We start from the raw sequence: 13659 nt of genomic DNA, 5'->3' as shown, positions 1-13659 counted from the left end.
ACCAAGCTAGATGTTGAGAACCTTGACATGGAGATCTGAGCAGGGAACTGGAGTCTTCAGCCTGCTGCTGGCTGAGACTAGCCTCCATGTTGCTAAACAGCAAGCAGCATGTCAGGGCAAGATCCATGGCCACCAAGCACTCCTCATCCACAGACATTGACTTCCAACATTTGCCAACACCTCACAACCATCAGGGAATATTTCTGATTTATTTGCATGTGGCTCAGGGTGCACAGATCTGCATTGTAGGGTGTACTGTCAATTAATATTGAAAGGCTACTGCAAGGTAGATTAAGTTGGGTTATCAGGTTGGCATGGACGAGTTGGACCAAAGGGTCTGTTTCCATGCTGTACATCTCTATGACTCTGTGACTCTGTGACACTTTGCATGTAGGCAGGCACCCAGCTCACAAACTGGACTGTGTTCCATCTCAGTGCTGCTCACCTGCTCTCTTAGCACCAACAGCATGTTTGCACCTATCCATACCTTAGCTTGTCTTATCTGTTGTGTCAATTAGCACAGTCATACAATCAGGCAGTTTGCCTTTCTGGGAACAGGCCTCAGTAAAAATGGCATACATCCTGCTGTATGGTAATGTGTTGTGTCAGTCTCACACCCGTATCATTTATCAGCAGCTTACATGGCAAACACACTGCAACTGTCATTTCTCAAACCCATAGGGGAGTAGTTCTCACCAAAGTCCATTCAGGTATCCATCAGTCAGGGTAGGTCAAGGGCAATCTTAGATTCCACTCCAGGGGATTGACCATGGTCAGGTGTCTAATTGAGGTGTTCTTGGTCAGGAGGTCATTGCCTTTGCAGTCCAGGGAGTGGTTCCATGGCAATCACAGCTGTCTTGTGCATGTTATTGACCAGCTGCAGGTTGTTCATCAATCCTGTTCCCACTATCCTAACATTCACAATTGTTGTGAATTGAAAAGTTGGCATCTTTTCCCTTTTATTTTACTAATTTGCCTGAACAGTGACTCTAAGTTCTAAGCTTCCGATGGATATGGTATACTTAGAATTCAGAAGGTGTTGATAAAGTAACCCACAAGAGGCTGGATAGAAAAATAAAAGCATGTTGAATAGGGCATAATATACTGATATGATTAATGATAAGCTAACAGACACAAAACAGAAAAGGTCATTCCTGTTTTGACAGACTGTGACCAGTAAAGTTCAGGAGTGAGCTCCAGTTGTTCACTGTATGTGTGTGTGTTCCTTAAATGGTGAGAAGTTCAAAGTGTAGATATACAAAAAGACATAGGTGTCATTATCAATAAGATACTGAAAGCTAACATGCAGATGCAGCCATTTATTTGGAAGACTAATAGAATGTTAGCCTTCATTGCAAGAGGATTTGAGAACAGGAGTTGCAAAGTCTTACTTCAATTGCATAAGTTAGAACACAACTGGAGTAATATGTGCAGACTTTGTCTCCTTATCCCAGGAAATATACTATTACTATAGATGGAATGCAATGAAGGTTCACTAGACTTGTTCCAGGATGGCAAATCTGTCCTGTTAAGAGAGATGGGCAAATTGGGGCTGTAATCTCTAGTGTATTGAAGAATGAGAAGTGATCTTATTGAAACTGATGATATACTTAAAGGGATAGACAGTCAGTTGTAGGCAAGATCTGGTTCGGGAGTCTAGAATGAAGGAGCACATAAAAATAAGGGGATGTCACATAAGTCTGAGATTAGGAACATGTTTTTTACTCAGAGGGCCGTGAACATTTGGAAATTTCTATTACAGAAGGCTGTGTAAATTCAGTCGTTGAGTCAGTCTGAGGTGGAGATTTGTAGATTTCTGATCACTATTTGTATCCAGGGCCTTTGAAGATGGGGTGGTAAAAGGCATTGAGGCATTTGATTAGTCATGATCTATTGTTGGTGGGGACGGGTCAAAGGGCGGAATGGCCTATTTTTGCTCCTGTGAGTGATCCCCATTTCCTTCCTTGTTGCTGTATGTAAGAAATCTGCAATGGAGCTGCAAGTGACTGTAACCACACCCAGAGTGTGTTTCATTCTGTGAGGGAAGTGTTTCACGTTCAAGCCTTTCAGAGTGCCACAGCATTACACGGACATCCATAAAGTACAGAAGAAAGACAACAGCAAGCAGTACAGATACTTTGATTCTTTGGCATTAACTTGCTGTGTGGATTGCAAATCGTGTCCCAAAGCACCTTTGGCCAATACCACTTATGTCTATGATTTACAAGAAAAGCTTTGCAACTTGGAAACATTCATTCTATTTGGAAAAGTAACAAGCATTTTCCAAGTTCCTATATTATACACATACACACATGCAGATGTTGCTCACTTCATACATCTTGGACCATAAAACATTATGTAATGCTAAAGATGACTAGGCAGGACAGGCATTCACTCATACATCTGATGATGGAAAGTAAACATTTATTGAAAAATTTGAGAACATGTTTATGATTAAGTGTCACTCATGCCACTGGTGTGTCTTCAGAATGTTGTCTTCTTGCTTTCCCTTCCAAGGTGTCTCAGTGCAGTCTCTGGTCCATAGCTGGGCAGAGGCAACTGCCCTGCCATGGAGCTTGTTGGCATTGGAGTTTTGGTCAGGTGTCCCTGAAGGTATTTGAATCTAAGAAGCTAAGACAAGCTCAGCAGTGGGTGCTCTTGACCCTAATCTAGCAAATGTACCCACTGAATTGTCAATACCTGAGTTGGTTGGGGTTGTCGGTGGGGGGAGATGGGGGTGGTGGTGGTGGTGGGGGGGGGGGGGGGGGGGGTTATGTGCTGTGGGATGGTGATGCAGGAAACATCCTACTGCTTCCTGTCAAGCATCTTCGCTTTCTCCCTCAGGAGGTGGAGAAGGAGATGCCTTGCACTGCAAGCCTCCTGGCCATTGACACTGTGTTTATTTCATTAGTACCGGGAGGAGACTAAAGAGAGAATGTGTTGTGAACAATGGACAGAAGTTTGGGTTCATTAGCAATGATTCAATGTGGTGGTAATAGGAGAGTAATACATCGATGCATAATGCTTCTGATATATTTGCCCAGATCCATAGGAGTGGACCCAATTATCACCAGTCAGGACCAGGATTATCTCCTCAGAGAGGGCATTATATCAAATGTTGGGCACCCCATCACTGGCCTTGCCTCTCTTTACCCTATTATAGGCAATTTCTTCTGGAAGGAGGCAAAGGATGGGATTGAGTGAGTTGAAATTAGCTGGCAAAGCTGTTAGTGCTGGTTCAGGTGAGGAAAAGGTGAAGTTTGCTAAAAGTGTAGTCTGCACAGAGGCCACGCAGGATTAATAGGATGAGAGGTTGGGGTGGGCGAGAACAAGTGAGGAAAGATGTTGCATGCAATAGTGAGAGTGGTAGACCAGGAGCTTTGTGGAGAGGTGAGTGCAGTGGCAGAGATAGAATGAGTTTGAGATAGAAGATGGTAGCACTTCCTCTTGTGAAACGGGAAAATCCATTGACTTTCTTCCCTCACTGCCGGGCACTTCTCCGAATTGTGGAGATAGTGCTGATTCTTTTGGCAACTTTGACCCAAACTGGCAAGGTTTCCATGTTGTGGCTTCATACGCTGGTCTCGGGGAGAAAACACTGCCCTCCTCTGCATTACCCTGTAAAACAGGCCCTCCAGGTCCCTGACTGTAAAGCATGGTGTCAATTTCTGCTTATGTGCCTTGGCTGGGGCAAATTACCTGAAGTATGCAAGCCTCCTTGAGACTGCTAGCACTTGATCGAGTACATAACTGCCTTTTAAATACAGTGCTAGGGCTAAGAATCTCAGGATGTTTCAGCAGTTCAGGAGGTTGTTCAGGTGGAGGAGATGGCCTAGTGTGTATTATTATTGGATTGTTAATCAGAGACCCAGGTAATATTCTAATCCCACCGTGGCAGAAGGTGGAATTTGAATTCAACAAATATCTGGAATTAAGAATCTAATGACTACTATGAATCCATTGCCAACTATTGGAAAACCCCATCTGATTCACTAATATCCTTTAGGGAAGGAAACTGCCATCCTTACCTGGTCTGGCCTATATGTGACCCCAGACCCACAACAAAGTGGCTGACTCTTAACTGACTGATAGGCAATAAACAGGCCCTCATCCTGTTCAAGAATAAAGTAGTGAGTGCTTCCAAGAATAGCATGACAGGTGCCATGGAGGCATGGCACATTGTTAATGAAGTAGGTTTAGTATGTCAGCATGGGAAAACTTGCTAGGCCTCACAGAGAGGCCCCCAGAAAGATAGGGAAAATTCTTGCATCATTGAGCACCTGGTTATTATGCCACGCTCAGCTTATTAATGTCTCAAAGGAACATTAATCGGGTTTCAATACTTGAATCACAAGAGTTGAATTCCCATTAAAAAATTGAATTTAGGCCCATCTTTTTATTAAAAGAGATTATACATTTGGATCCAATAATTTTAGTAGCATTATCTTATACTATTCTTGCATTTAGATGTTGTGGATATTTGCATAAGTCCCCTATCTCAATTTAGATAAAATGCTGCAATCTGAAATAGTAACTGTTCCTCTCTCCATACATGCTAAGTATATCACCATTTTCTACATTATTGTATTTTCAAGATGTTTGTCAAAAAAACTATAATTGAGATCGACTAAATAGGAACAAAGAAGTCTTTGCCAGCTATTTTTTTTCAGAAGAATGAGAGGCACTGGGGGCTATGACCTATTCAAGATGATTGTGGTCAGATGTGGCTTACAATGTCACCTTCAAAGAGCAATCATCATAGAATGAGAAAAAGAACAAACCTCAACCCAGACACAGAGGAAGATGACCATCTGCCTTTTGTGAGCCTGTGAACTTGCAGCAAACAGATATCATATTTTACCTCAGAACTGTTATTTTTTCGTCATATTTCAAGAGTGATAGCAATATAAGAACATTTGAAACTAGTACAGGTGGGGCCACTGTTTCACCTGGTTCCCATTTCCCTCAATGCATCTAGTAACAGAAGTACAGGAAAAATGCATGAACACAGCAACAATACAAGATGCTTGAATATGGGAATACTTGTAATTTGGAAAGTACAACAATAAAAATTCTGAATGTACACCACCAAGTTTACTGTGAGGCAATATTGCGAAGTTGAGCATAGTAAAAACAGCATTTAAAATTAGGCAGAATGTAAATTGTATGTATCTTGGCAACCTTTCTGAACCATATGAGTTTCTTTCTCATCTGCTCCCAGGCAACACTGTGGAATGATGCTTACTCTTTTTGGTTGCTACATCTAGACTGCTTTAGTGTTGTTCTTCAGAGATGTGTATTCTCTGCTTAAAAACATTATTTCCTGCATCTTTTGCTGCAGAACATCTAAAACTGCTTCCTGGAAGATTGTTAATTGTCATATTAATATTACTGCAGGCATTTTCCCTTTAAAAAAATACTTATATGCTGATGACAGTCATTTACAACTTGTCATTGCTGAAAGTTCAGTGGTATTTGGAAAACAAAGAATCTCACATAATTGTGTGAAGCCAGCTCATTGCCTTCCAAGTGCAGAGAATAGCAGACCTCCTTACTCACATACAAATTTGACATTCTGGCTATGATTTTAAAGGAAAATAAATTTATGCAATCCCATACCTTAGCTTCTGATATGGTTAGCTCAACCCGAGCTACATTCTCTTTCTCTCTGAACAACTGGATACGGCTCACCCGACCAAATTCTGCCAGAATAGTGGTGAGATTTGTTTTCAGGTCTATAACATGGCTGATTCCGTGTTGTGGCCCAACTAACAGCGTCATTTCTGATTGTCTTGCATCCTGTAAGGCAGTACATTGCACATTTCACCTAGATGAATAATAACACTGCAGAGTTCATGTTACAGTGTAATGTAAAAAGCTTTCAGTAAACTATCTCATGGGATTTTTCACTTTAATGTTGATGACATTAACTTTATATATTCTTTTAGCAATATCAGCACATGAATACATAAAGGTTTTGCATGAAATTCTCCGCTCTGTTAACTTAGTCATGAACTAATTTATTTTAAATTGCTTAATGCTACTGTTGAAATAACATGTCAGAATATCAAATGCTAACATTAAGAGGGTCATTTTCAGTTTGGGTGCAGGTGTGAAGTTTGATTGACTACTGATTGACTGCCTATTACACATCTTGTCCAATTTCACTTTCCATTGACTACGATACCAGTTCCAAAATGGCCAATTTTCTCCCCAGGATCCTAAGTGATAATGACCCTGTGCTTGACCTCTTGTAGAAAAAACAAACATTTCTAGGTTCTCTAAAGTCTCTTACAAGCATTGTGTGAAGAAACCATGCAGATGTTAAAAACAAAGAATAGGACATTCTTTTGAGCTGCCCCACTTCACTTCTTCTAGTTTTGCGGCAGTGGAACAGATCCTATTTATACACAGAAATGAGTTGTATTTGTGAACTACATTTCTGAGCTTCAGAGTTTGGCAAATCACTTTACAGCCAATAGGTCCATTTGAATTTTAGTCACTTTTTTAAATGTGGGACGTTTGATTATACAAACAATGGAACTTTCATTAGCTTGCAATAGAGCTGAACTGGTTCTGAGGAAATTTTGGGTCAAAGTATTAGAATCAGAACCCATATAAAGCAAGTACTCACCATTAACACCTTGCAAATTAGGAGTGGGAAAAGTAAATTTGGACCTTCTAGCGCAATCCCATTGCAGTTTCCATAGACTTCCATTTTGGAAATTAGATGCAAACTAATGTATTGGACTTACCCAGTGCAGGGCTTTATGTGGAGTTCAGCCATTTTATAGTGAGTGTGACTATTTTTGCCTATGAAGCATTGGAATAGGGTAAATACCCTCAATAGCACTCTGCCTTCCACACGATGACAGACCTTTCCTTCCATTTTTTTCTCTCAACTCTCTTCTTTGTACCTCTGCACATACTTAAAACTTATCAACCTTTTCTAATTATGTCAAGAGGTCACTAGCAGACAACTTTTCTCTCCATAGATATTGCCTTTATTGCCATTTCCAGCACGAACGAGCCCATCATCAGTATATGTAAATGAGAAGCAGCAATTCAAGATTTCTCAGTTTCATTTACTTTTCCCTGTTTGATTACTCCAAAGATTCACTTTTTTCAGAAGATTTGGAGGCTTTGGGTCAAATTTGCCTGCTGACGATGTCTATTTTGCTTGGTATTACCACCATTTCTTGACCTTCCATTCAATATCACTTCAACCAGGGGAAGGTACGGCATCTCTGGTGGCCACACCCTTATAGGAGTCACCACTAAGCAGGAAGAAGGAGAGCATCGTAGCATGGAAAAAAGCAGAAACAGCAGCATTTGAGGAGACTGCCTCTTATTCAATATTAGCTTCATAGGAAATACAGGCTGATTAATTCTATGACTGACTTGGTTGTTTTCATATTTCCCAAACGTTCTTTGTACAATATCCTTAAATAATTAATTAATTGATGCACATCACTGCCAGACTGGGAAGTAATTTGATGGATATTCCCTTGATGAGGCAGTATACATCTTTCACTGACTCTCCAGCTGGTACACAAGACCCTGATTCCGCAACAAGATTCTGTCCTGTGGAAATATGCAAAAGATCAATAGTAGACACACAGGAAGTTGTTATGTAACTGTCATCCTTTCAAATTTGTCTCTATCTGATATTTCCCTAGATGATAGCAAGCTATTTTGGGAACACTTCCTGTGTCAATGGATAATGACCCTGCTCAAACTAGCCCCAACATTGGTTATTGCCAGGAGATGTGTCAGTTAGGATTCTGCAGACAACTCCAGGTTGTGTTCCAAAACTATTCAGTTTCTGCAACCTTGGTACATCTGATTTCAAAATGAGCTTCTGATTTCACACTTGTGCCATCATTAAGGCCGACTATTTCTACCTTTGTAACATTTCTTGAGTCTAGATTAGAGTGGTGCTAGAAAAGCACAGCAGTTCAGGCAGCATCTGAGGAGCAGTAAAATTGACGTTTCGGGCAAAAGCCCTTCATCAGGAATACAGGCAGAGAGCCTGAAGGGTGGAGAGATGAGTGAGAGGAGGGTGGAGGTGGGGAGAAAGTAGCATAGAGTACAAGAGGTGAGTGGGGGAGGGGATGAAGGTGATAGGTTGGGGGGGTGGAGTGGATAGGTGAAAAAGAAGATAGGCAGGTAGGACAAGTCATGGGGACAGTGCTGAGCTGGAAGTTTGGAACTGGGGTGAGATGGGGGAAGGGGAAATGAGGAAACTGTTGAATCCACATTGATGCCCTGGGGTTGAAGTGTTCCAAGGCGGAAGATGAGGCGTTCTTCCTCCAGGCATCTGGTGGTGAGGGAGGGGCAGTGAAGGAGGCCCAGGACCTCCATGTCCTCGGCAGAGTGGGAAGGGGAGTTGAAATGTTGGGCCACAGGGCGGTGTGGTTGATTGGCGCGGGTGTCCCAGAGATGTTCCCTAAAGCGCTGGAAAAGCACAGCAGGTCAGGCAGCATCTGAGGAGCAGGAGAATCAACTTGAACTGTTGCCTCTAATGAAGGCCTCCTTCCCCAAATAGGAGCCAGTTTGCTAGCTTCTTTCTTAAATGTTCTATCACTTTAAGGAGGTTACCATTTCATTCTCATGGACAGGCTACTCTGGGAACCATGAGAAATCATGCTGTTTTATTCTGACCTTGTCCCCTCTGTGACTGTAATGTCCACCAACAATTCAATGTCCTAAGATACCTGCTTTCCTCTAATGCAACCCTCTCTCTAATCAGGATGATGGTGTGCACTTGTAGCCACTCCCATGTTCCATGCATGGCAACTGGTAGCTTGCAGCTTCATTAGTTTACTAAATGCTTCCCTTGTGATTGCAATTTCACTAACTTCCTCTTTCCCTTCCACTTCTCGATTTACAGCTATTACATGGAATATTTTTTGTATGCTGTACAGCGAAGACAGAAGCAGAATATTTGTAATTTAAATTCTGAGGTGTGGTTCAACTGTGAGTTACCAACATAGACTTCTGGGTAAAAGCATTTACTTTATTTAATGACCAATGAGAAAAGAAATAACATTCTTTTCAGAATCTTGTAACTGGAACACGTACCTAAACCAAGTGACTCCAGTCATTCAGATCAGATGCATATATTGGATTTTTGAAACAGCTGCAATACTCCTGATACTGTTTCCTGTAGCTGCATTGTTTTCCTTTTCAATTTCTTTTTGAAAGTTAATATTGAATTTGATTCCCCACCATTTTCTCATTGCATACCAGATTAAATTAATATGCAAAATAATTTTTCCCTTCTGGTTCTTAATTATCTTCAATCCAGTTTCTCAAAATTCCTGATAAATTTGAACTGCTTTATTAAATCTTTCCTTATCTTCTGTTCTTAAAGGAGAAAAAAACACATTCTGTTCTCTTTTCAAAATTGAGGTCCCTCAGCCTTGCACATCTCCTCTGCAGCCTCTCCAAGCATTAATATCTTTTTTACAGTGCACTGCCTAGAATTGTTTGCATATCTGTCTATGTTTATCCAGTACTTTACACCTTTCTTGCTTTTTTTGTGCCTTTATTATAAAGCCAAGATCAAGTATGCTTAGTTACAGTGGTCATTTTCATATGTATCTCACCTGCATCTTTTTCAACTCCACTGTTGCAAAATTATCAGACAGCTTATCTGACATCCAGTAATGCAGGTGCAGAAATTTCTTCCATTAAATATGGTGAAGACTGAAGTCATTGTTTTTGGTCTCAGCTCCAAACTCCATTCCCTCACTATCAACTCCATCCCTCTGTTTGGTAATGGTCTGAGATGTAGCCAGTCTATGTGCAATGTGAGGTGAGGTGAAAATGACAGCCCTTGACATCAAGGCCACATTCAACTGAGTATAACATCAAGAAGCCCTAGCAAAACTGAAATCAATGGGTAGTAAGGGGCAAACTCTTGTTGGTTGCAGTCATAATTGGCACATTGGTAGATGATTGTGGTTGTTGGAGCTCAGTCATCTCAGCTCCAGGACATCTGTGCAGGAGTTCCTCAGGGTAATGTCCAAGGCTTGATGATCTTCACTGCTTTAACAATGACCTTCCCTCCATCATAAGGAGAGAAGAGGGGATATTCACTGATAACTGTATAGTATTTACCATCATTTGCAACTCCTCAGATATTGAAGCAGTCCATGTTCAAATGCAACAAAATACTTGGGCTGACAAGTGGGAAATAACATTCACATCATTCAAATTCCAGGCAATGGCCATCACCAATAAGATAAAATCTAACCACTGCCCCTTGACTTTCAATAGTGTTACTATTGCTGAAACCCCCACTATCAACTTTCTTGGGTTACCATTAACCAGGAACTCAACTGGACTTGCCACATAAACACAATAGCTACAAGAGCAAATCAGAAGTTAGGAATACTGCAGCGATAACTCACCTCCTGACTCCCAAAGCTTGTCCATCTTCTTGAAGGCACAAGTCAGGAGTATGATGGGACACTCCCCCACTTGTCTCGATGGTTGCAGTTCCAACAATGTGCAAGAAGTTTGAAACCTTCCAGGACAAAGCAGCCTGCTTGATTAGCAGCACATCCAGAAGCATCCACTCCCTTCACTACCAGTACTCAAGAGCAATAGTGTGTCCTATCTACAAGATGCACTGTAGAAATTCACCAAAGATCCTCAGACATCAAGTTCTGAACCCATGACACTTCCATCTATAAGGACAAAGCCAGCAAATACATAGGAATTCCATCATCTGCAAGTTCCCCTGTGAGCCACTCACCATTCTGACTTCAAACTATATCAGCGTTCCTTCACTGTCGCTGGGTCATAATCCTGGAATTCCTCCCCATGGCTTTATGGGTCAACTCACAAAGCGATTCAAAAAGCTAGTTGATCATCACCTTTTCTAAGACAATTATGGACCCAGAGGTGCCGGAAGACTAGAGGTTGGCAAACATGATGCCACTGTTTAAGAAGGGCGGTAAAGAAAAACCAGGGAACTATAGACCGGCGAGCCTGACCTCAGTGGTGGGCAAGTTGTTGGAGGGAATCCTGAGGGACAGGATGTACACGTATTTGGAAAGGCAAGGACTGATTAGGGATAGTCAACATGGCTTTGTGCGTGGGAAATCATGTCTCACAAACTTGATTGAGTTTTTTGAAGAAGTAGCAAGAAGATTGATGAGGACAGAGCGGTAGATGTGATCTATATGGACTTCAGTAAGGCGTTCGACAAGGTTTCCCATGGGAGACTGATTAGCAAGGTTAGATCTCATGGAAGACAGGGAGAACTAGCCATTTGGATACAGAACTGGCTCAAAGGTAGAAGGCAGAGGGTGGTGGTGGAGGGTTGTTTTTCAGACTGGAGGCCTTTGACCAGGTGGAATGTCACAAGGATCGGTGCAAGGTCCTGTACTTTTTGTCATTTACATAAATGATTTGGATATGAGCATAAGAGGTACAGTTAGTAAGTTTGCAGATGACACCAAAATTGGAGGTGTATGGACAGCAAAGAGGGTTCCCTCAGATTACAACAGGATCTTGATCAGATGGGCCAATGGGCTAAGAAGTGGCAGATGGAGTTTAATTCTGATAAATGTGAGGTGCTGCATTTTGGGAAAGCAAATCTTAGCAGGACTTATACACTTAATGGTAAGGTCCTAGAGAATGTTGCTGAACAAAGAGACCTTGGAGTGTAGGTTCATGGCTCCTTGAAAGTGGAGTCGCAGGTAGATAGGATAGTGAAGAAGGCGTTTGGTATGCTTTCCTTTATTGGTCAGAGTATGGAGTACAGGAGTTGGGAGGTCATGTTGCGGCTGTACAGGACATTGGTTAGGCCACTGTTGGAATATTGCGTGCAATTCTGGTCTCTTTCCTATTGGAAAGATGTTGTGAAACTTGAAAGGGTTCAGAAAAGAATTATAATGATGTTGCCAGGGTTGGAGGATTTGAGCTATAGGGAGAGGCTGAACAGGCTGGAGTGTCAGAGGCTGAGGGTGACCTTATAGAGGTTTACAAAATTATGAGGGGCATGGATAGGATAAATAGACAAAGTCTTTTCCCTGGGATCAGGGAGTCCAGAACTAGAGGGCATAGGTTTAGGGTGAGAGGGGAAAGATATAAAAGAGACCTAAGGGGCAACATTTTCACGCAGAGGGTGATACGTGTATGGAATGAGCTGCCAGAGGATGTGGTGGAGGCTGATATAATTACAACATTTAAGAGGCATTTGGATGGGTATATGAATAGGAAGGGTTTGGAAGGATATGGGCCAGGTGCTGGCAGGTGGCACTAGACTGGGATATCTGGTCGGCGTGGACAGATTGGACCGAAGGGTCTGTTTCCATGCTGTACATCTCTATGACTCTATGACTCCAGATGCTGGAATTTGCACTGAAAACAAAAAATGCTGGAAATCACAGTGAACCAGGCAGCATCCGTGAAGGGACAGCAAGCTAACATTTTGATTCTAGATGGCTCTTCACCATCTTTGATGAAGAGTCATCTAGAGTTGAAATGTTAGCTTGCTGTCCCTCCATGGATGCTGTCAAACTGTTGTGATTTCCAGCATTTTCTGTTTCAGTCAAAAACAAACTTTGATGTTAAATTTGATTGATTTACAGCTAGACACCATCGAGGACAATGCAGCCCGTTTGATTAGCACTGCATCTGTAAACATCTACTGCCTCCACCACCAATCCCTCACCACCAATGTTCAGTAGCAGCAGTGTACTATAAACAAGGTGCACTGCAGAATTTTCAGAAGCTGAGCACCCATGGATCATTTGAACCAGGAACATTTCTCTTCAGAATGAATGTTTTAGCACGCTACACCAGCATCCCCCACAATGATGACAACACTGCAACAGCCTCAACACCAACAACTGCCAATTTCCAGATGCCATCCTACAACTCATTTGCTTCACCCTTGAGCACAATGTCTTCACCTTTGACAATCAGCTCTTTATCCAAACACATGGAACTGCCACGGGGATAAAATGTGCATTCCAGTATGCCAACATTTTCATGTACAAGTACGAGCAAGACTTCTTTGCTGCACAGGACCTCCAACTAACGTTGTACACCAGATACATTGACAACATTTTCTTCCTTCAGACTCAAGGTGAGGAATCATTGAAACGACTACATGATTATATTGACAGGTTTCATTCCACTGTTAGACTTACCATGAACTACTCCTCAGTATTAGTCTCAATCTTGGATTCACGCATCTCCATCAAGGCCAGACACCTCAGTACTTCATCTACCACAAGCCCATGGGTAACATCATGATGCTGCACTTCTCTAGCTTGCATCCTAAACATTTTAAAGAAGCTATCCCCAATAGAAAGGCCTGCATATACACAGGATCTGCTCAAATGAAGAGGAACACAAAGGACATCTACAAATGCTGAAAGATGCCCTCATAAGAAAGGGATACAACGCTCAACTCATCAATCACCAGTTTTCACATGTCACAGTGAAAATCGCAATGACGTCCTCAGAAGACAGACAAGGGACATGACCGATGGAGTACCTTTCATCATTTAGTACTTCCCGGAGCGGAGTAACTATGTCATGTTCTTTGCAGCATTCAACATTTCATCAACGAAGATGAACATCTCGTCAAGGCCATTCCTATGCCTCTACCTCTCGCCTTCAAACAGCCACCAA

At 42.0% G+C, this 13659-nt stretch overlaps 1 protein-coding gene across 1 annotated transcript in view; it reads right to left on the bottom strand.

Annotated features, from left to right (window-relative positions):
• The window catches only part of frmpd3 (FERM and PDZ domain containing 3), a 533212-nt gene that overhangs the window by 62595 nt on the left and 456958 nt on the right, over positions 1–13659 (bottom strand). Inside the window, exon 14 of the mRNA XM_072595141.1 lies at positions 5620–5799. Within this exon, the coding sequence (XP_072451242.1) occupies positions 5620–5799 (180 nt within the window). The remainder of the gene's footprint in view (positions 1–5619; positions 5800–13659) is intronic.

This window comes from Chiloscyllium punctatum, chromosome 25 (assembly GCF_047496795.1).
Source record: "Chiloscyllium punctatum isolate Juve2018m chromosome 25, sChiPun1.3, whole genome shotgun sequence".
Taxonomy (NCBI): domain Eukaryota; kingdom Metazoa; phylum Chordata; class Chondrichthyes; order Orectolobiformes; family Hemiscylliidae; genus Chiloscyllium; species Chiloscyllium punctatum.
This window is presented reverse-complemented; position numbering and strand designations above follow the sequence as displayed.